The sequence below is a fragment of the Dermochelys coriacea genome, chromosome 11 (assembly GCF_009764565.3).
Source record: "Dermochelys coriacea isolate rDerCor1 chromosome 11, rDerCor1.pri.v4, whole genome shotgun sequence".
In the NCBI taxonomy this organism is placed as follows: Eukaryota; Metazoa; Chordata; order Testudines; family Dermochelyidae; genus Dermochelys; species Dermochelys coriacea.
The window spans coordinates 52938811-52962457 of NC_050078.2; the positions used below are offsets into that span (position 1 = coordinate 52938811).

The 23647-nt window shown below is 41.7% G+C and overlaps 1 protein-coding gene across 5 annotated transcripts; it reads left to right on the top strand.

The window, feature by feature from the left end:
* Positions 1-1669: 1669 nt before the first annotated feature.
* ASNSD1 (asparagine synthetase domain containing 1) lies at positions 1670-22432 on the top strand. 5 transcript variants are annotated; one of them, XM_038422462.2, is made up of 6 exons: positions 1670-1893; positions 3768-3821; positions 7615-7690; positions 11210-12757; positions 14025-14206; positions 22067-22432. In XM_038422462.2, the coding sequence occupies exons 4-6, from the start codon at positions 11303-11305 to the stop codon at positions 22320-22322; spliced, it is 1893 nt and encodes a 630-aa protein (XP_038278390.1). In that variant the 5' UTR covers positions 1670-1893; positions 3768-3821; positions 7615-7690; positions 11210-11302; the 3' UTR covers positions 22323-22432. The 5 variants fall into 5 exon arrangements, with proteins under 5 accessions (XP_038278390.1, XP_038278389.1, XP_038278391.1 ...); XM_038422463.2 differs by having other exon boundaries at positions 1787-1809; XM_038422464.2 differs by lacking the exon at positions 1670-1893 and adding an exon at positions 2157-2246.
* The last annotated feature ends 1215 nt before the right edge of the window (positions 22433-23647 follow it).

The window sequence follows — 23647 nt, forward strand, 5'->3', positions numbered from 1 at the left end:
TGAAGCAAGGTGCTGTAGAAGTGCAAAACAATATACTACTATTAGTAATTATTAAAATAATAGGTTTAGCCAAGAAAAAGAAAGCTTTTAAAACCATGAATTCATATAACTTGTTTAACAAATACCCTTCTACAGGGTACACTCCTTCATTTCTGCTGTCCATTTCTGGTAAAGAGCTATGAAATGAACACAGTTTTTTTCTAAACACTAATTAGAATCTTTCCTTTAATTTATTTTTTACACATTTGTGGTTCTTTCATTCTTAAGCTTTTGAGGCCTATCTTCTCAAATTATAGCACTAGTTCTAACCAATATCTTTCTTTCTGTTCTTGCTTATACTTGGAAAAAAAGTTGTTTTAAACCCTAGTGTAGGCAAGTTATATGTTCACATATTAGGTGGACACCAGGGATTTATTCAAAATGTCAAAACCATGTCTGCAAAGGCTTAACCATGTGTGCAAGTAAGGATATTACTACCCTGCAATCAGGGGAGTGATTGCAGTATGTGTAGACACACACGGCAAGTCAGTGAAGACATGGCAGCATGGACTTCAGTTTGGTCTGTACAAGCCCATCTGAAACCTGTGTGTAATTCAGCCCATGTTGAAATCTGTGCTGCTGAGCCTTCATTAGGTACTCATAATATCTAAATTAAAGCTAGATTAGGTATGTCTGCACATACTGCAATTACACCTCTGATTATGGTATAGATATATCCTAGGCTCTAGGACAGGGTTGGGCAAACTACAGCCCAAGGGCCACAGCCGGCCCTTCAGACATTTTAATCTGGCCCTTTAGTTCTCTCCGCGGAGCAGGGTCCGAGGCTTGCGCGGCTCCCGAAAGCAGCGGCATGTCCCCCTTTCTGCTCCTATGTGTTGGGGCAGCCAGGGGGCTCTGCATGCTGCCCCCACCCCAAGTGCCACCTGCACAGCTCCCACTGGCCAGGGTTCCTGGCCAATGGGAGCTGCAAGGGCGGCGCCTGTGGATGGGACAGCGTGCAGAGCTGCCTGGCCGCACCTCCGTGTAGGAGCTGGAGAGAGGACATGCTGCTGTTTCCAGGAGATGCTTGAGGTTAGCGCCACCCAGACCCCTGCTGCCCTCTGAGCTTCTTGGTCCCAGCCCAGAGCACTGTCCACCCCCAACCCCTCATCCCCAGCTGGAGCCCTCCCCCCCCGCACTCCCTGCCCCAGTCCAGAGCCCCCCGCCACACCCTGAACGCCTCATTTCTGCCCTCACCTCCTCCTGCACTTCAACCCGCCATTCGGTGAGCATTCATGGCCCCCGGACAATTTCCATACTCGGATGTGGCCCTTGGGCCAAAAAGTTTGCCCATCCCTGCTCTAGGAGGCAGCAGTTTACAGCTCCCTAAGGGCAGCTTTCCTGATCAGTCGGGAGTCTCAAGGCCTGGGGTTCCCGCCCTTCAGTGCGCCGCAGCTCCCCTCCAGGGATCTTAAAACGTGATGGATCCTCACAACCAAATAACCCTCTTCAACCAACCCACGGCAACTCGCGCAGGCGCAGCGTCCCACCCACTCGCGCACGCTCAGTTACACCAAGGGGGTGGCCAAAAACACATCACGGAGGCTTGACTTGTCACGGAGCATGCCCGGGGAAGTTCGCGCATGCTCTGTCGCTCCACCGGCCAGGCTCGGGAGGGGGGGGGCGCAGTCGGGGGCTTTGCGTGTACTGCGACTGCGCAGTTCGGGGCGTTTGAAGGAAGCAGTCGTCCCCAACCGCACGTGGTGGGACTGGGGAAGCGCCAGCCAGCGTGTGAGAGTTTCGCGCTTGTCACCCCGGCCAAGGGGACACGTAAGGACGGGAATGTCGGGCCGGGAGCCGCGGAGAGAGGAGGAGGGGGCGAAGCTGCGCCAGAAGGACGAGCTGAACCGAAAGGTGGGGGCGGGGATCTCACTCGCGCACACGGCCCTCGCGAGACCGGAGGTTCCGGCCTCTTCAGAACAGATGCGGGTCCAGCCCCGGTTGGGGTCCGTGCGGGAGGAGTGGGGCCCCCTGCCGGCTGGGCGCGGCGGGGCCCAGTGGGGGCACCAGCATGGTCTCATCTTGCTTAGTTGGCTTCATCACTACAAGAGCGTTCGCCGTGTGATGTCACGCTGCAAGGTCTGACGTCATAATGCCGCCACGGCGAATCAGGATGTTACCTTGGCCCTGAACATACCTTCTGGGAAATCGTGTGGCATTGAGCGCTTGCTGTGAGAACGGGGGTGCAGGGCAGCAGGAGTATCAGGGTGATGACTTTATTTTTACCCGCCAGAAAAAAATTAGAGATTCAGTACCACAAAAAAGCAGAGATTTTTGGCTTCTTTAATTTTCACAGTAGAAAAACTTCCACCATAATTTGGCCGCAGTGGCAGGGCTAAATGGAGATGTCGGTCGAACTACTTTGTCGTGCCTAGTGTTGATCACTCCAAGCTTGAGATGCATGGTCAGGGAATTGTGGGTTATCTTATGCTGCAGCTACTTATCCCATACATGCTCCATGAAGACATAAAATATTTTAGCCTCTGGAGTTGTCATTCTGGCATTCTTCACAAACACTAAATGTTTACTGTTGAGACAGTAGTGTCATCGTTCTGTAAGTCCAGTAAATCCCAAGGAACCTCCTCCATTTTCCTTTTGTAAACGTGCTGCTTCTCCGTGTCCTCGGTGGAGGATATTGGTGTAAAATGTGTACTTTGGTTTGAGCGCCTGAAAGACTGGAATGGGATCAAAGGTGGATTTATGCCAACTTTGTGACTTCCAAATTCTGGAACCAGTTAAGGTAGTGTTCAGTCCATGGCATAAATAGAGGAGATGCTGTGCTGTTCTAGTTTATGTCCAGTTGCCTGTGGCCCCAAAGGCCATTCTTGCAGCTTGTAATAGCTGAAGTTTAGAGGTTCTTTGGTCTTTTTTCCAACAGTGACCCCTATATTGGGGAAAGAAGGTGTGGGCAGCTCTGCACCTGAAGGATTCCTCCTGCCCTTGAGGTGTTCCCAGGAAAATGACAAAATTGTCTTCACAGTTCTTTGCACTGTTGCGTGCTTCAGGGTGACAAAGAAGTTAGAAAAATCCTGAAAAGACCCATTTTTACCCCTGGAAAGAAGAAGATCCCACAAAACAGATTTTTCATATGCTGTTGTTCCATTAACCTCGGTGAAATTCTCCTGATTTATACCAGAATAATTCAGAATCTAGTTCCTAGCCTGTTGATTACAAAACATACCATATTTGCCTACATAGTAACCCCATCAACAAGAGTAGTAGGTTTTATTAGGGTCTGGTGCAAAGCTCATTGAAAGCCATAGAAAGACTACCATTGATTTCAGTAGGCTTTGGAATCGGGCCCTAGATGTGCAGATCGGGGCAATTGTGGAGAAAAAGATGCAGATCGTATACAAATTATCTCCCTTCTAAAGCAGGTATTTGAAAATACGATTTACTCCCTCCTGGTTTGCTGGCTCAGACTTCTACAAATACCTAGTTTTCAGATCAAGTTAATTTCAGAAAAATTTACTTCGGCTTCTATTAGTCATATACCCCAGCATATCTTACTGGTTATGTTTATATTGGCTATGGAAACATCATCTTTCATGTGTCAGTTTACTTTCCATTCTTTATTCCATCACTTTTCTATCTGATTTCTCCTGGACCTTCAGAGTAAGGTAGATGCAAATGTTGGTCTATCTGAAAACATGGGTTGGAGTGTTAATAGTGGGTTATAACATACTGATTTATTTGTTATAAATTTAGAGTTCTGTTATGTTTTTCAGATTAAAGAGCAGAAAGTTGTAGTTGATGAGCTTTCCAACTTGAAGAAGAACCGGGTGAGTGATTACAAAGTGTTTTTTTAGCAATTCATTTTTTGCATTAGATAAATCGCTTTTGTACAGCTTCTCCTCGTCTGTCCCTTCACAAAAGCAAGTCGACGCCACACCACTCTGTTTTATTACGAACACGTTCTCTCCATTTCTGGCCAAGAGTTTTGTTATGGGATCAGCCTAACGCATTTTCGGTCTGCCCAGTGGTCGCTTGTGGTCTCTGGGGATCCAGTCACTGATTCGGGTTGTCCACATACTGTCTTACCTGCGGACTACATGACTCGTCCATGTCCACTTTGCGTTGTACATCGACTGCACTACATCGGACACCTCTGTATGCCTTCTGATCTCCTCATTCGGTAGATGAGCACAGAACGATATCTTGCACATTTGCCTTTCCATTGCTCTCTGGGTGACAGCGAATTCTTCTTCCTCCACTTTCATTGTTGACCAGCTTTCCACTCCATATATCATTGCTAACAGAGCAGTGGAGTTAAACAGTTCTTTCCTTTTCTTCATGGGCAGTTTATCATCCGTTAGAGTGGTCTTTATTTTGTTGAAACTTTCCCACCCTGCCTTTTTCCTGCTACTGCGTTCCCCTTTGAATGTTCAGCTGCTGACCTAGATAAATATATTTGTCGACCTCCTCAATTACTTTCCCGTTCACAGCAATGATTCCTCCTTCGAATGCTCATTCCGCATCCACTTAGTCTTTGACGTGTTCACTTCCAACCCAATATCATGCGACGGTGTTTGCAGTTGCTGCAATTTGTTCTCTAGATAAATGAGGGTGGGAAAGCATGAGAAAACAAACACTTCAAAATAGTTGATGCCCACTATGAGTGACATTTTTTAAGACGGCATTTAGTTGTTGTTATATTGATATTATTAACTTAGTTTACACACCTTTTCAAAGAAGATTTATTTTCCAGGAAGTGATCACATCCAGTTTTGTGGGAGTGATGGAGTGTAGCACATCCTAGATCAAAGTAAAACACTTGCGTGCCCCTTCCAGCACATCTCAATGCTTCAAGCCAAAAAGAAGACAATTCTTACTGTACATTTTCTAAGTGGTGAAGGAATTACTCTCCATATTACATTCAGAACTAAGCTGTGCAGGAATTGTTTTTTTTTCAGGGGAGATACCAAATTTGGTGTCAAATTCATAATATTTGTCACAGATTTTCTCAGATTTTGAAGGCAAAAGTCATTTAAAGTTGCTTTAAAAAAAAAAAAAAAGAAGACGACCCTCTCTGCTGTTATCCTCCTCTATGAACCCCTTGAGTTTTATGACCATTATGCAAGAACTGGTAGGTGAAGGGCTGTAGATAGAAATGAGAAAACAGATGTTATGTGCACTGATAAAGCAAATAAATACTTTCCTTTTTTTCTCTAAGGATAAGTTATATTGGCTAAAACTCCAAGATAAAGATGTATATCTTACATGGAAGGGGAAATGTCTGATTCCGTTTTAATATCTAAGAAAAGCAGGACAGCTTTTCCATGACTACTTCAAAATTATTGTGTTCTGATATTTATCAGTTTTTCTGTATGGCTATCAGTCTGATTAATCAGTGTCTAAAGTTCGTAAAAGAAAAATTAATTTAGTTTCTCTTTGGATCAGTACATTTTGTTTTGTCGTTAATATGTCCATGATGTGTGGGATTTTCAGAAGCCCTTACCATTGGCCTAGCTGCTTCCTTTGAAATAAGAGTGAGATTTACCATTAATTTTGAGGGGAGCAGAGTTAAGCCAGTATTGAGCGTGTGAGAAAATCCTACCTTATATGCACAAGTTAAAACCCTTTTAAAAATAAAGATAGAGTTAACTATATACAAATGTCATCTACAAAACATACATAAATGACCACACTTTATTTTCAGGGAGATCTGATGCATTACCTACCAACTATCTAATTTCAACACTGACTGTCAATTTTTCTGTGCAGTATAAATGGACTTACATGTTCTTAAAAATAAATCATTCAAGGTGCAGGTAAATTATACAGAAACATGTAAACAATTCCTGACAAAAGCAGAATTAGTTTGAGCCCTGGATAGCTCAGGACTGATAATGGGTCCATATCAAATAAGATCAGTTTTTTTCTTGGTACACTTATTAGTGGACATGTTCACATCAGAGTTGGCACCATTGGCTGACTCATTGGCAGTTTCAGCAGAGAGTATGGAAGAGATGGAGGATGGATACTGAGGCACATTGGAGGGGCAGTGTAAGAAAGCATGTACCTGCCACTTCTGGTACGAGTGTTCTGTGGATAGAGGACTTCAATCTCCAGGACTCTCCATCTGAAGTTTCACAAACACACAACCCCCCCCCCCTTTTTTTTTGTTTGTATATAGTATGCCAATTGAGACTGCTATCTCTTGTTTTGGTTAACTGTTCAGTTTTGATAGGATTAAATGCACAGTAGGTATGATATGAAATCACAAGCTTGTGCCACAAGTTTTGTCCCCTAGCACCATGACTGAATAGTTCAGTGTGGCTTTGTGTACTTTGTGAATATCATGGATACAACTTGATAAAGAATTGTCTTTATGGTGTAGTAGAACCTTGTTTTTTACAAACCACCAGTTACATGAACCATTTTTCTTGATGGGACAAAGGGTCACAACAAAAGAGATGTCAATGAAGAACGAGTCATCATCCCTTTATATTCTGATGCCTTCAGTGTGTTGAAATTGCTTTGCAGTTGTTTGAAAGACAAGCAAATGATGCAGTTGCATCATACTGCAACTTAGGCACTGTACCAACTAATTTTTTTATGTTCAATTTTATGAACTTTTTGACTTTCTGCACTCAGTCTCCGATTAGTTTGTAACACAGAGGCTCTACTGTATATACACTTTATGTTGGGCCAAATCCTGTAGTTTTTAATCTATCTATTCTAAATTCTCACTGAAGTTTTGAGTGAGTAGGGACTCCAGGGCTCTGTCAGTATAGATGGTAACCCTGTTCTGTTATGCATTTTACAACTATCATATGTGTTTATTAATTAAATTTATAAATTATTAATTTATGTGAATTAACTTTTTAATATTTTTATCTTTTATCCTATTTTTGTATTACGTACATGTATTTTTAGTACAATACCTTTTAATGTAGTAAATGGATGGACACTTGCCTTTTAAAACAATGAGAATTTGTGTGTCCTTTTGGCGTCAGTACTTTCAGTAATGTCTTATCTAAATTGTTGATTAAAACGTCTAACTTGGCCAGATACTTGCCAATATCATAGATACCTCTGGGGTGGAGTGCAGCAGCGGTGTGTCATAGAATATCAGGGTTGGAAGGGACCTCAGGAGATCATCTAGTCCAACCCCCTGCTCAAAGCAGGACCAATCCCCAATTTTTGCCCCAGATCCCTAAATGGCCCCCTCAAGGATTGAACTCAAGGGGCCTCAGGAGATCATCTAGTCCAACCCCCTGCTCAAAGCAGGACCAATCCCCAATTTTTGCCCCAGATCCCTAAATGGCCCCCTGAAGGATTGATTGGGTTTAGCAGGCCAATGCACAAACCACTGAGCTATCCCTCCCCCCCCACTGAGCTATCCCTCCCCCCCATTCATACACTTTAAGTATTCATAAATATGTTTACTTTCAATTTAATTTATATTTGAAATGGTGGCACTTGACTCATCATATTTGAAGGAAGAAGCATATAAAATAGCAGTAGGTAACAATGCTGTGGATGATAAAACAGTTGTCTTGATAACGTTACACTTCAGCTGTGGATTTGTTATTAACATTAACCTATCCCAATTTCCTTCTTATTTTTCAGAAAGTTTATAAACAGCAACCCAATAGCAACATATTCTTTCTTGTAGACAGAACAGAAATGCTATCTGAATGCAAAAGTAAGTTCTTAACACACATTGCCTACCAATATTTAAAGGTGATATTTGTAACTATGTAGGATTTCCCATGCAGATCAAAATGAACAATCATAATTTGTTTATTCAAAGCTGTATGATTGCTGTGTTTTAATTTGTCTGGATAGGACAGAAGACAAAAGTAATCACAATATTATGTATATGCGCAATAAAGTACTTAAAATGAAAAGCTGCCAGTCCTAAAAGCGTAGGATGGGATGCCAGTAAAAATTATAGTAGACCTAGTGCCCAGTCCTCTGAAGTGCTGAGCACCCTCAACTCCTTTCAGGAAGCAATCGGCATTTTGCAGCATTTGGTCCCATATAGGAAGAATAAACCTGTCTGAAAGTAGCATGGGATAAGGAAGAAAGAAAACTGAAGTTGAACTGGAAACCTTAGGGGGCTAGAGGAATGGGCTTTGGGATTATGGAGGTGTGGAGGGTCGAGGATCTAGGATAGAAGCATTTGGAGATAAGGGAGAATGGGAGAGAGAGAGAGAGACTTGTTGGTTAAATAAAGACCAAGAAGCATCAAGTAGATGAGAAATCTAGGGTCAGGTGTGGAACGAATTCCAGGATGGAACAAATGGTGCTTGCTCTTTGTTTCTTAGAGTGTTTTTAGCCAGTTTACTCTGAGAAGGCTTTAGTTAAGATAGTTTATGCAGTGTGTTATGATAGTAAAGTGCAAATCTTATATTGACAGTAGCTAGGAGTTCGCCAGGTTCTGATATTGGTAAAAGTCTTGTATGTAAAAATGTAGTACAATAATAATGACTTAGATTAGAGGGATAGATTGAAAACTCTTTGGGGCAGGGACTGCAGTTTTGATTTAAAGTAATCCCAGGCCTCCTCTGCCTTTAGATCCGTAAGTTCTTCAGTCCAATCCACTTCCCTAACTAATTTCCTTAATTTTTGAAAGTCAGCCCTTTTGAAATCAAAAACCCTCGTTGCAGATTTATTTTTGTTAATCCTTCCATTTAGTTTGAACTGAATTAGCTCATGATCACTTGAGCCAAGATTGTCCCCTACAACCATTTCTTCTATGAGGTCCTCGCTACTCACCAAAATTAAATCTAAAATGGCATCCCCTCTAGTCGGTTCAGCAACTACTTGATGAAGGAATCCATCAGCTATCGCATCTAGGAAAATCTGAGCCCTATTATTATTACTAGCACTGGTCCTCCAGTCTATATCTGGGAAGTTAAAGTCTCCCATGATCATGCAGTTTCCATTAGTATTTACTTTATTAAAGACATTAAAAAGGGCTCTATCCATATCGAAATTAGATCCCGGGGTCTATAGCACACCCCAAGCACTATCGTAGGAGAGGCTTTACTAGTTTCTTCCCCAATGTAATTTTTGCCCACACGGACTCTGTCTTATCCATTGCATCGCTTCTTATTTCTTTACATTCTACCTCATCATTGATATACAATGCTACTCCACCCCCTTTACCTTTGTTTCTGTCTTTCCTAAAGAGCACATACCCTTCAATACCTGTAGTCCAGTCATGACTACTATTCTACCATGTTTCTGTTATTCCTATAATATCTGGTTTCACTTCCTGCACCAGTAGCTCTAGTTCCTCCATTTTGTTACCTAGGCTCCTCGCATTGGTGTACAAACATCTTAATTTTTGCTGTTTGGCCTTGCTCACATTTTGTACCCTATTAGGCACAGTCATTCTACAAAGTTTCTTACCCAGAAATTTTCAGCAAGTCTGTCTTCTATTTCCATCTCAACCTCAGTCCAAGTGAATACATTTTTAATATATAAGGCAACAGCTCCTCCCTTTTTTCCCTGCCTGTCCTTCCTGAGCAAACTGTATCCTTCGATACCAATATTCCAGTCATGCGTATTATCCCACCAATTCTCTGTTGTGCCAATTATGTCATAGTTTTGTTTATTTGCTAGCATTTTGAGTTCTTCCTCTTTATTCCCCATACTTCTCGCATTGGTATACAGATCTAAGTAGATCAGATCTACTGATTTGATTTCCCCCACCGCCAGTTCTGTCTTGTCTCTCCCTTATCCCTGCTATAACAACCCATGCTACCCCCAAATCCCTTCTCTCCAGTCTCCATGTTTTTGACTTACCAGTGGGCTTTGATCAACTGCCCCCTTCGAACCTAGTTTAAAGCCCTCCTCACTAGGTTAGCCAGTCTGTATCCAAATATGCTCTTCCCCTCCCTCGATAGGTGGACCCCATCTCTTCTTAGCAGTCCTTCTTCCTAAAACTGCATCCCATGGTGAAGGAATTCAAAGCCTTCCTGGCGACACCATCTTCGCAGCCAGGCATTCACCTCCAGGATGCATCTGTCTCTGCCTGGGCCCCTACCCTTGACCAGAAGATCGAAGAGAACACTGCTTGCACTCCCAACTCCTTCACCCTTACTCCCAGAGCCCTGTAGTCACTTCTGATCTGCTTGAGGGTCATACCTCTCAGTATCATTAGTGCCCACATGGATGAGTAGCATGGGGTAGTAGGGGAGCATGGGGATGATCCTTGACAATCTCTCCGTAACATCTCAGATACGGGCCCCTGACAGGCAGCATACCTCCCAGATGCCATGCTAGGGTGACAGATAGGTGCCTCCAACCCCCTCAGAAAAGAGTCACCAACCACCACTACGCTACATTTCCTCCTGGGAGTGGTGGCTGCTATCCTCCCAGCCTTGGGGGTACATGGCTTCTCCTCCTCCACCTTTGGGGGTGATTCTTCATCTCTTGTTGTCCAAGCAGCATAAAGGTTTTCCATCACCATGGTGGGTGGGTTGGGAGTAGGGATGGAGCACTGCCTGCTGCCAGAAGTAACCAGGAGTTAGTGTCCTCCCTGTGACAGAGCTGTATCTTCCTCCCTCGGTGGTGTGACAGCAGTCTTCTGTAGCTGGATAGCTTCCTCAGCCTTGGATGTCTCCCTATGAATACTTCCAAGGAACTGGGCATGGATGCGCCTCAGCCTAGCCACCTCCTGTAGCTCTCCCACCTCCTTGTTGAGAGATTCCACCATCAGGCATCTTTTACACTGGATGGTTCCCCCCCCCCCCCCCCCCCCCCCCCCGTCTGGCTTTTTGTGAATGGGAAATGCAGGCCACAGTTTCTGCAAATCCACACCAGGATCTGCATAGAGGCATCCGTGGTTAGATTGTCTGCCTGGATACAGGCGCAGGTGGAGGAGATAGGAGCAACGTTGGCACTGGCGATGCGGCCCTTCCTAACCATAGCGATTTTATTTAGTCTCCCTCCCACCAACCCCCTCTCAAACTCCCCTGTTTGCAGTCCCCAGTTCGTTAGCTCCCCTTGGTCGCTTAACCTCTGGCTTTTAAGGTCTTCATGGACCAGGATCCTATTGTGCTAGGCACTGTACAAATATAGAACAGAAAGAGAGTCCCTGCCCTAAAGAGCTTGCTGTCTATCCCTCTAATTCATTATTATTCTACCACATCTATCTAATTTGTTAAAAGAATTTTCAATTATTATTTATTTCCTCTTTTCTTTTATGCAGACACATTAGATGACCTGAAGAGGGCACATCAGGAGATAGAAAATTCAGAGAAGACCAAAATCAGAAAATAGACCTTTTAAATTCTACATAGCAATGTGTGGTATTTATTGTGTTGTCAGTTTGTCTGTTCAGCACACTACTGGTGGCTTCTTCAAAGATGATCTGCTGTGCAACCTTAGAAGAAGAGGACCTAACACCAGCCAGCATCTGATAAAGACTGTGTCTGATCTTTCCTACCAGTGTTTGTTTTCTGGTCATATACTTCACCTGAGGGGATTGATGACGCCCCAGCCTCTGGCAGACATTGATAACAATGTGTTTCTTTGGAATGGAGAAATCTTCAATGGAATTCACATAGGGACAGCAGAGAATGACACCGAAGTTATGTTTCATCATCTTTCATCATGTAGTAGTGAATCCGATATTTTGTCACTCTTCTCATCTGTTCAGGGTCCGTGGTCTTTTATTTATTATCAAGCATCTAGACACAACTTGTGGTTTGGTAGGGATTATTTTGGTCGTCGTAGTTTGCTGTGGCAGTTTAATAATGAGCTAGACAGGGCTCTCTGTCTGTCGTCTGTAAGTGCTCTTTCTGAATCTGACAACCAATGGCAGGAAGTTCCAGCATCTGGAATTTACAAAATTGATCTCAAGGCATGTGCTATATCTGAGTCTTTGGTTTTAACATTATATCCCTGGAAATACCATTCCAGAGAAAATGCAATAGAAGAAACATTCCTCAGTGGCTTGGATCAGATTTCAAAAGATTTACCTGCCTATGTGTCTCTTACGATTAGTGAGTCAAAACTTTCTCTAATAACGCCAGTTGTTCCTTTGAATAGGGCAGTTCCTGAAACTTCAGTTGACTCTCATTGCCCTAATATTACTAACAGTACAGTTACTGTAGAAGATCTTCATCGATTTCTTGCAGAAAAGCATAAGAAGAAATTGGTCCAACAGCTTATTGATGTTTTAAGTGAAGCAGTAAAGAGACGTGTTTTATATCTCTTTAGAGATACGGGTCAGCTAACAGAAGAAATTCCGAGTATGCCTACCAAGAAAGCACATGTTGCAATACTGTTTTCTGGTGGCATTGATTCTATGCTTATTGCAACCCTAGCTGATCGACACATTCCTTCGGAGGAACCAATTGATCTTCTTAATGTAGCCTTCATGATTAAAGAACAGACTATACAAAGCAAACAGAAAAAACAACATGAATTGCATTCTTGTCAGGAATGCTTTAAAAAACTTGATACTACACTTGTTGATAACTTTTCTTGCTTCAATGTGCCTGACAGAATCACTGGCAGAGCAGGACTGGAAGAACTAGAGACTATTAATCCTTCAAGAACTTGGAATTTTGTGGAAATTAATGTTACATTTGAGGAACTGAAAAGAATGAGACAACAGCGCATACGCCACTTAGTTTATCCATTGGATACTGTTCTGGATGACAGCATTGGTTGTGCAGTTTGGTTTGCTTCCAGGGGAGAAGGTTTTATTACTACCAAGGGAGATGTAAAACTATATAAAAGTTCTGCAAAGGTATAAGATCTTCTTTGTCTGTCTTATAGTTGGTCAATAAAAATAAGTATAGTGCAGTTTAGCTTCAGTAGTCAGTAAAAAATTAATAAATATCCAAGGTCGCTGGAATACAAGTAGCAAACATAAGTAAATTTGCAGTTGTAATAAGTGTGTAACTGTCTGCAGTTCCAAAAATGCAGGACTCCTTCCTTCGCATGGAATTATTCTATTCTGTAAGCTTGAGTATACAGCAGTAAAACTGGGAAAGGCAATAATCTTCAGCCTGGAATATTCAATTTTTGAATTGACGTAGTAGAGAAGATTTGTACCATCAGATCTAGTCTAAACAGATTTGAAATATTTAAATCTACAGAAAATTTAGTTAATCAGCATTGTTTTGTGCTGGTATCCCACAAACCACTAATTCCCACAGTATCAATATTTGGGTTGGTATGTGACAAAACAAAATGCTATTATTATTGAGGGGTGAGGATTGTTTTTTGAAGGCTTCTGACATATTTTAAACGGTCATTTAAAGAGCACCTTTTCCCCTGTTTCCACCTGATACTTTTCTTGCCGTTTTGAAGGGGGCAATTTCTTTTCGTAATTTGATAGCTACTTCAAGAATTCTCTTCTTTCCTCCAACTTGTCTTTGGTAGTGAGCATGGAGAAAGGATGAATGTTTTTTAAAATTATGTTGCATATTTGGAGTTCGCTTCTGCATCTGCTTTGAGATTTATACTATTTGCTGCCAGTTAAATGGTTGGAGTCAAATAGTAGAGGATTTAATGCACAGTTGAATGGATTTTGCTTTATTTTCAGATTGTGTTACAACCGATAATGGCTTATGCATCAGAGTGGATCACCTAAAGATGTGGATACTGGTTTTATTTTAGTTGTTTTTCAGGTGACGTGATTTACTTAGCAGTTTATCTCAATTTTTCAAAAAGTTCAAATTATTTTTTCTCCCAAATAGACTGAAATGGTTTATTATAACAGAGCAGGTTTTTTGTTTTTCTTTAATGAGTTAAAGTGTGAGTGTATACTGTTCAGGTCTGATCCTGCTCCAATTTAAATCAGGGTTCCCAGTGACTTCAATGGGAACAAGATCAGGCTCTATAAAAATAATAAATGCAGGCTTATTTTGTTATGTTAATCTAAATGTGTTTGAATATATTTATTGTGTTTATTTTCACAGTTGAATATTTTGTGAATCTATAACGTTTTCCCCCTTTAATTAGAGTTCCTATATAAATAATAAAATACTACTTTTTATATTCTTCTGTAGGTTGTGCTTACAGGAATTGGAGCAGATGAGCAGCTTGCAGGCTATTCCCGACATCGTGTTTGCTTCAAAAAATACGGTTTAGAGGGCTTGAATAAAGAACTAGGAATGGAACTGGCTCGCATTTCTTCTAGAAATCTTGGCCGGGATGACAGGATTATTGGAGATCATGGAAAAGAAGCAAGGTAGCACTGTTTTAACATGCAGCAAACAGTTTCAACTCAGAACTACATTTCTAGCACTGCAGTGGAATTTTAAATCAAAATTGTCTTGTCTTAATTTTTAAACAATTCCATGAGGGAGGGGTGTGCGTGTGTGTGCGTGTGTGTGTGCGTGTGTGTGTGTGTGTGTGTGTGTGTACAGACATTGGGCCTGTACTAATGTAAAGTGCTTAGAGTACCCCTTAAGAAGACATAGCAACTTGAAAATCACATTTCCACTTGACAATTTTACTACCAGTTTCATGTTAGTATGATGACATTACCCTCACAAGCACTCATTTGAGGTGCCCTCACCTGCACACTGTGATGGTTCTTGGGGTACCCAGGACTTTGAGCCACCTTGTTACCTCTTTGCCTCCAGCAAGATAGAGACTTGCTGGTGCTTAACCCTTTGCAGTTTTATCAGCTCCCTGACACCTCCAGTCTGTTAGCCACCCAAACAATCTCCTCTGGACAATGCTAGCCTCTCCCTTTGCTATAACAATAGGTCCACTCCGGTCCCCAAACCCTTTTGAAGATTTTTTCCTGTGATATCTTGCCCCTCTCACTGGCTACTCACAGAAATATCAGGTTTGCTATCCCCCAGGAGACAGGTTTTTGTGATTCAACTGAGGATCAGCTCATATATATCATCACAGCACTGCAATATTATAGTGAAAACATACATTTGATAATAAATTTAAGAGACAGTGAGTATGGGTAATCCAGTCAGCAAGGTAACATATAAAACTCGGTACACACTTTCTAGAGACCAAACTTAACTTAGCTGCGGCACAGACAGCTGCAGCGGCACAGGAGCTAGCAAACAGAGCTCTAAACAGGGGAGTTTGAGTGGGAGTTCTGTTGGAGGAGAAGGTAGTTGTACTTGGTTTTGTATTTTTAGTATTTGTGTGTGTGTGTGTAGGGGCTTTGTGCTGGGAGAGCAGCTGAGCCCTGCTTAGGGGGTGGGGCTTCTGACTAGGGGTCCTATAAAGGTAGCCAGGCGGCGGCACAGACAGCTGCAGCGGCACAGGAGCTAGCAAACAGAGCTCTAAACAGGGGAGTTTGAGTGGGAGTTTGGAAGTGGAGTTTGTATTGTGGTGCTTGTTTGGGGTTTGCTCTTGCTGGGGGGGTGGTCTTTTTGGTGTGCCTTGTGTTTCCCAGATTAACAGGATTTAGGTGGGAAGATGATGACAGATATGGAGGCAGCTGTGGGAGTGAGTGACTTCTGTAGTGGAAGACACATTGAGGATGACTGGATGTGGAAGCTGTGGTATGTACATGATCCTGGAGGGGGGAACCGGTAAGAGCTTTTTCTGCATGAAATGTCGTCTGATAGAGCTGATGGAGGAAAAGATCCGAGGTTTGGAGATGCAGGTGGAAAGTCTTGTTGAGTTTAGGAAGGGGTTTGAGCAGATGATGGAGCAAAGATATGAGGTATCTGAAGGGAAAAGCTCAAACTCACGGATGGAAGCAGGGCTGGGGAATTTTGAGGGGAGACTGGATGAAGAAAGTGGTCAGTGGAAACGTGACTCAAAGAACCAGGCAGAGGAAAAGACGGGCTAGTGAAGGAGAAATAGAGCTTAGGAACAGGTTTGCAGAGTTGGAAAATGAAGAAGGGGCTCAGCAGGTACTTGTTGAAGGTGGAAGGGTAAGGAAGAAGAGAAGAGAGGCTAGTCCTATAGGAAAAGCGGAAGAGTCAAGGGAGACTACACCAAATATGAGCCCCCAGGAGGATACAGGATGGGTTGAAGAAGATTATAAGGGAAAATAGGAATGGAAAGAACTTGCAGCCAGAGGGAACAGGGGAGAGACTCGAGAATAGCACAGTCACCAGGAAAAGGCAGGTCTATGTGATCGGGGACTCTTTATTGAGAAGAATAGACAGGCCTGTAACTAGAGGTGATCCAGAGAATAGAAGGGTGTGCTGTCTTCCGGGTGCTAAGATACGGGATGTAGACCTGAGGTTGAAAAGGATCCTAAAGGGAGCGGGAAAGAATCCCCTAATTATCCTTCATGTGGGAACAAATGATACGTCTAGATTCTCGCTGGAAAGTATTAAGGGAGACTATGCTAGGCTGGGGAAGACGCTTAAGGAAATTGAGGCTCAGGTGATCTTTAGCGGGATCCTTCCTGTTCCTAGAGAAGAGCAACAAAGGTGTGACAAGATTATGACTGTCAACAGATGGCTTAGGCAGTGGTGCTATAAGGAGGGCTTTGGGATGTATGGCCACTGGGAGGCATTCACGGACAGAGGACAGTTCTCTCGGGATGGACTTCATCTGAGTAGGGAAGGAAATAGACTTCTAGGATCGAGGCTGGCACAACTGATAAAGAGAGCTTTAAACTAGGAATTAGGGGGAGATGGATGGGAGATGTCCAGGAAATCTCCAAGCCAGATTTTAGCATTGAGAGGGAAGAAGACGAAGTAAGAAAGGATACAGCTGTGGGTAGGAGAATGTATATAAGGAGCGAGGGCAGTGTGGATACTAGTCTAATAGGTTATACTGGCTGTAGAATGACTATGCCTAATAGGGTACAAAATGTGAGTGAGGCCAAACAGCAAAAATTAAGATGTTTGTACACCAATGTGAGGAGCCTAGGTAACAAAATGGAGGAACTAGAGCTACTGGTGCAGGAAATGAAACCAGATATTATAGGGATAACAGAAACATGGTGGAATAGTAGTCATGACTGGATTACAGGTATTGAAGGGTATGTGCTGTTTAGGAAAGACAGAAATAAAGGTAAAGGTGGTGGAGTAGCATTGTATATCAATGATGAGGTAGAATGTAAAGAAATAAGAAGCGATGGAATGGATAAGACAGAGTCCGTGCGGGCAAAAATTACATTGGGGAAGAAAACTAGTAAAGCCTCTCCTACGATAGTGCTTGGGGTGTGCTGTAGACCTCCGGGATCTAATTTTGATATGGATAGAGCCCTTTTTAATGTCTTTAATAAAGTAAATACCAATGGAAACTGCATGATCATGGGAGACTTTAACTTCCCAGATATAGACTGGAGGACCAGTGCTAGTAATAATAATAGGGCTCAGATTTTCCTAGATGCGATAGCTGATGGATTCCTTCATCAAGTAGTTGCTGAACCGACTAGAGGGGATGCCATTTTAGATTTAATTTTGGTGAGTAGCGAGGACCTCATAGAAGAAATGATTGTCCCCTACAACCTTGGCTCAAGTGATCATGAGCTAATTCAGTTCAAACTAAATGGAAGGATTAACAAAAATAAATCTGCAACGAGGGTTTTTGATTTCAAAAGGGCTGACTTTCAAAAATTAAGGAAATTAGTTAGGGAAGTGGATTGGACTGAAGAATTTATGGATCTAAAGGTAGAGGAGCCCTGGGATTACTTTAAATCAAAACTGCAGAAGCTATCGGAAGCCTGTATCCCAAGAAAGGGGAAAAAATTCATAGGCAGGAGTTGTAGACCAAGCTGGATGAGCAAGCATCTTAGAGAGGTGATTAAGAAGAAGCAGAAAGCATACAGGGAGTGGAAGATGGGAGGGATCAGCAAGGAAAGCTACCTAATTGAGGTCAGAACATGTAGGGATAAAGTGAGACGGGCTAAAAGTCGAGTAGAGTTGGACCTTGCAAAGGGAATTAAAACCAATAGTAAAAGGTTCTATAGCCGTATAAATAAGAAGAAAACTAAGAAGGAAGAAGTGGGGCCGCTTAACACTGAGGATGGAGTGGAGGTTAAAGATAATCTAGGCATGGCCCAATATCTAAACAAATACTTTGCCTCAGTCTTTAATAAGGCTAAAGAGGATCTTAGGGATAATGGTAGAATGACAAATGGGAAGGAGGATATAGAGGTAGATATTACCATATCAGAGGTAGAAGCGAAACTCGAACAGCTTAATGGGACTAAATCGGGGGGCCCAGATAATCTTCATCCAAGAATATTAAAGGAATTGGCACCTGAAATTGCAAGCCCATTAGTAAGAATTTTTAATGAATCTGTAAACTCAGGAGTAGTACCGAATGATTGGAGAATTGCTAATATAGTTCCTATTTTTAAGAAAGGAAAAAAAAGTGATCCGGGTAACTACGGGCCAGTTAGTTTGACATCTGTAGTATGCAACGTCCTGGAAAAAATTTTGAAGGAGAAATTAGTTAAGGACATTGAAGTCAATGGTAAATGGGACAAAATACAACATGGTTTTACAAAAGGTAGATTGTGCCAAACCAACCTAATCTTCTTTTTTGAAAAGGTAACAGATTTTTTAGATAAAGGAAATGCAGTGGATCTAATTTACCTAGATTTCAGTAAGGCATTTGATACCGTGCCACATGGGGAATTATTAGTTAAATTGGAGAAGATGGGGATCAATATGAACATCAAAAGGTGGATAAGGAATTGGTTAAAGGGGAGACTGCAACGGGTCCTACTGAAAGGCGAACTGTCAGGTTGGAGGGAGGTTACCAGTGGAGTTCCTCAGGGATCGGTTTTGGGACCAATCTTATTTAATCTTTTTATTACTGACCTTGGCACAAAAAGTGGGAGTGTGCTAATAAAGTTTGCAGATGATACAAAGCTGGGAGGTATTGCCAATTCGGAGAAGGATCGGGATATTATACAGGAGGATCTGGATGACCTTGTAAACTGGAGTAATAGTAATAGGATGAAATTTAATAGTGAGAAGTGTAAGGTTATGCATATAGGGATTAATAACAAGAATTTTAGTTATAAATTGGGGACGCATCAATTAGAAGTAACGGAAGAGGAGAAGGACCTTGGAGTATTGGTTGATCATAGGATGACTATGAGCTGCCAATGTGATATGGCTGTCAAAAAAGCTAATGCGGTTTTGGGATGCATCAGGAGAGGCATTTCCAGTAGGGATAAGGAGGTTTTAGTACCGTTATACAAGGCACTGGTGAGACCTCACCTAGAATACTGTGTGCAGTTCTGGTCTCCCATGTTTAAAAAGGATGAATTCAAGCTGGAGCAGGTACAGAGAAGGGCTACTAGGATGATCCGAGGAATGGAAAACTTGTCTTATGAAAGGAGACTTAAGGATCTTGGCTTGTTTAGCCTAACTAAAAGAAGGTTGAGGGGGAGATATGATTGCTCTCTATAAATATATCAGAGGGATTAATACAGGAGAGGGAGAGGAATTATTTCAGCTCAGCACCAATGTGGACACAAGAACAAATGGGTATAAACTGGCCACCAGAAAGTTTAGACTTGAAATCAGACAAAGGTTTTTAACCATCAGAGGAGTGAAGTTTTGGAATAGCCTTCCAAGGGAAGCAGTGGGGGCAAAAGATCTATCTGGTTTTAAGATTCTACTTGATAAGTTTATGGAGGAGATAGTATGATGGGATAATGGGATTTTGGTAAGTAATTGATCTTTAAATATTCAGGGTAAATAGGCCAAATCCCCTGAGATGGGATATTAGATGGATGGGATCTGAGTTACCCAGGCAAGAATTTTCTGTAGTATGTGGCTGGTGAATCTTGCCCATATGCTCAGGGTTTAGCTGATTGCCATATTTGGGGTCGGGAAGGAATTTTCCTCCAGGGCAGATTGGAGAGGCCCTGGAGGTTTTTCGCCTTCCTCTGTAGCATGGGGCATGGGTGACTTGAGGGAGGCTTCTCTGCTCCTTGAAGTCTTTGAACCATGATTTAAGGACTTCAATAGCTCAGACATGTGTGAGGTTTTTCATAGGAGTGGGGGGTGAGATTCTGTGGCCTGCACTGTGCAGGAGGTCAGACTAGATGATCAGAATGGTCCCTTCTGACTTTAGTATGTATGAATCTATAAACTTTAACAGTCTAACCATCTGTCTAAAAGCAGTCTTATCTCTCCTAAATGTCCTTTACAGTGCTGCCAAGCAGGGCAGTTTTGGATCCTATTTTCATGAATGTGCCCAATTATTCCCTCACATGCAGGATAAAGTGATGTCTTTTTGCCTTCTCCTTGTATCACCAACATTAATTGTTGGCCCCCAGAGTCAGGATGACCCCTACCTTCTCCCTACCCCGAGTTTTATTCCTTGGTGTGCTAACTCCATGTTGTTTTCACATTCTTGTGTTGACTTCAAATGCAAAACAGGCTTTCATTGTGTTGACTTACAAAGGCAGATGGGTGACTATACATCCTTTGTCTAGTAGAAACCTGTTTATCAACACTGCCTTGATTCAGACTTTTTTAAGGAACATATTTTCAGTGAGTGAATGAGAGAGAGAGAGAGAGAGAGAGAGAGAGAGAGTGTGTGTGTGTGTGTGTGTGTGTGTGTGTGTGTGTACACCCGTTTCACAACTATTTTAATGACCAGTGTGATCCTGGTGTTCATTTAAGATCCTACATTACATCATTTATGGATAAATACCATGAATGTGGTGTGATCGGTATAGTGAGTTTGTGTGCCCTGTTGGGAGTTACTGTTACAGAACAGGAGTTTTTAGGGTCACACACTCTTTTCCCCAGGTTTAGCATAACAGAAACAGCAGCAGCAAAGTTTAAACTGAAGAGGCAGCAGACAGATATGTCCACAAGGAGGAAGGAGAGGCCTGAGCATTTTTAGTGGTGTTCTTGGCCCAAAAGACTTCTAAACCTCAGGAAGGGAGCAGAATTTTTTTTTAATCCATACATGCTGTTAGGTGTTCTTATAGAAACCGGATTTATGTAGTTGATTTTGCCACTTTATAGGGGAACATTCATTTTTCTACATAAAGCCTACGCAATCTGGCTTTGTATGGTGAACTACATATGGGGACTTTAGAGAATGCAATCCACACACTCCACCCACCACCTAGGCTGTGGGATTGCAATACATGCAGCTCTTTGCAGCCATTATTCTTGACTATGGAACAGCAGCTGCTGCCCTTCCACACCCCTCGACTAGAGTTCCTAACCATTAGATTGGTATAGCCTAGATCCAGTAGCCCCACTTTAATTTACACTGAAACAAAACATCTCCTTTCATGCCCGTTTGTCCCACCTAATGATCCCACCATTGGAGTTAAGTGATGGTGTGGAGGTTTTTGCATATTAACTCTGCACTGGGAAGAATTTCTTTCTGTATAGTAAACTGAAAAAATGGATCTTAGTGATTTTGTGACTAGCAGAAAATGTGTAATATCTTGGGGTGGGGGGAATGACCTACAGAGTTATAAATCTATGATACATGTGAAAGGACCTTTTAAGAAGGAAGTGCCCTTTTAGCAAGGTAAAAACTGACAGCAGGCATTAACGATCTAAATTTTTGTGAATTGTTTTCCCCTTTAGAATGGTATAACAGAATTTTCAGTGTAAATGTGTTTTGTCTGAGAGGTTAAAATTAGATACAGCACCAGAGTGTAGCTCTATACTAAGGTTAGGTTTTACAGTAGTTCAACATTTAAAGGTCCTCTGATCTTGGAAAACATTCTATTTATAAACAGTCCTGCACCTACATAATTTATGTTTTCTCTCTTTCGTGTATCTTTATTGGTGGAGACTAGAGAGCTATGCATAAAAACAGAATTTCTGTCATTTGCTCTTATTTAAGTACAAATTATTTTTCTTGGGCAAGACTTTTAAAACTTCCAATCAGATAAGTTTAAGTGAAGTTTCTTATGGATGTGTATTGCTGTTTCAGTCTTTTATTTCCTCAAGACTCCACAACTCTTCTGTTTTCCTCACAACATGTTAGCATCAAGATTTATGTTGCATCTCCTTCTAGGAATGGATATTGACTAGAAAGTCCAAATTTTCTACAGATTAGTATAGCATGAATTGAGTATTCTAAAGGCAGTTATCTCGTACGCTACACATTTGTTTATGAGTTTAAACCCTGTCAAGGTAACAGTTTTTCATAATATTTTCTGTTTTAGATTTCCTTTCCTTGATGAAGATGTTGTTTCATTTCTTAACTCTCTGCCTGTTTCGGAAAAAGCAGACTTGACTCTGCCTCGAGGAATTGGTGAGAAATTACTTTTGCGCCTTGCAGCTAAGGAGCTTGGCCTCACAGCCTCTACTATTCTGCCAAAGAGGGCCATGCAGTTTGGATCCCGGATTGCAAAAATGGAAAACAGCAATGAAAAAGCATCTGATAAATGCAGCAGACTTCAGTCAGTTTCAGTAGACTAACTTGTGATGCTGCAATTGAAGGTTTGTTCACGGCACATCTTATGAGAAACTTGTGGTTTAAAATTTTGTGTTTTATTATGTGGCTATTCAATAAAATCCTCAACAATTTAGAATTGTGTTTTATCTACTGGTTTTAATCAGTTTAACTGTAATTACACCTTGCATTTGGCCTAATGAAGAACTACTGTTTTATTCAATCTCGTCTACCAGAGCACGAAGCAGAGGCAGGGGCTCCGCAGAAAAACAACAGATTCAGGCTGTATTTTTTTTTTTTAACTAATTTTCACAGGGCTCGAGGGAAATACTTTTGAATCCACCCCATTTGCCCACAGTATGAAGCTAATATATAACATTAACTCAACAAAAAGTGTCATCTTTAGGGGTTATCATGTGCATTTACTCTAAGGTGCCACAAGTACTCCTTTTCTTTTTGCGAATACAGACTAATACGGCAACTACTCTGAAACCAGTTGAAGAAGGAAAACCTACTGCACATCACATACATTCTACCCTTTTACCAATATTGCATTGTACATTTGAAATGTACTCTACATTTAACATTTTAATTGTGTTAGTATTATATATTTTAAAAATGAAACTTACTCTTCTAAGAAATTCTTAGTTCAGGATACTAAAAAGTCCATGTCAGAACAGTGATTGTTAGAATAAGGGAAAACTCAAGATTTAATACAAATAGTATAATTCTCATGTGGTTTATAATATATAGAGATCTGGAAGATACTCATAAAACGAATGTCTATCACTATTGTTTAGCAGTGGTGTGATAAGAAAGTAATATTAACATTGTATATAATACAAAGCCTCATTGTTTCTTCCATTGTCACTTTTTTTTTTTCTTCGGTGACAGCTATCCTGATTAGGATAGAATGTCAAGCAGAAATGAGAGTGACCATAAATACTTGTGGAAAGGGAAGACCTGAAATTCAAAAAGGGAAAAGAGGGGTGACAATTTTTAAATCATGTGTTAAATGTGTCTCCCTGTCCCCTGAACTGTACATAAATTAAGGCTATGTGACAGAGTATATACCTCATTCTGGCTCTGAAAGATGCCAATTAACATTTGGCTGCACCTGAAGGGTGGACCAGGCCTAATTAAAGGTGCAGCCCAACTGGGGATGGATGACTATATAGAAAGGAAATACAGTATGAGAAGGACTGTAGGGAAGGAACTGTGGATTTCCTCTCTGGGCAGTGGAAAGTGGGAGGCTTAAGGAAGACACCTAGGGGCCGATTTGATTTTGGGATTGTGAAGTCTGGGAAGAGGTGGGAGAGATCTAATAAATGGCCAGGATCTGGACTTCAAG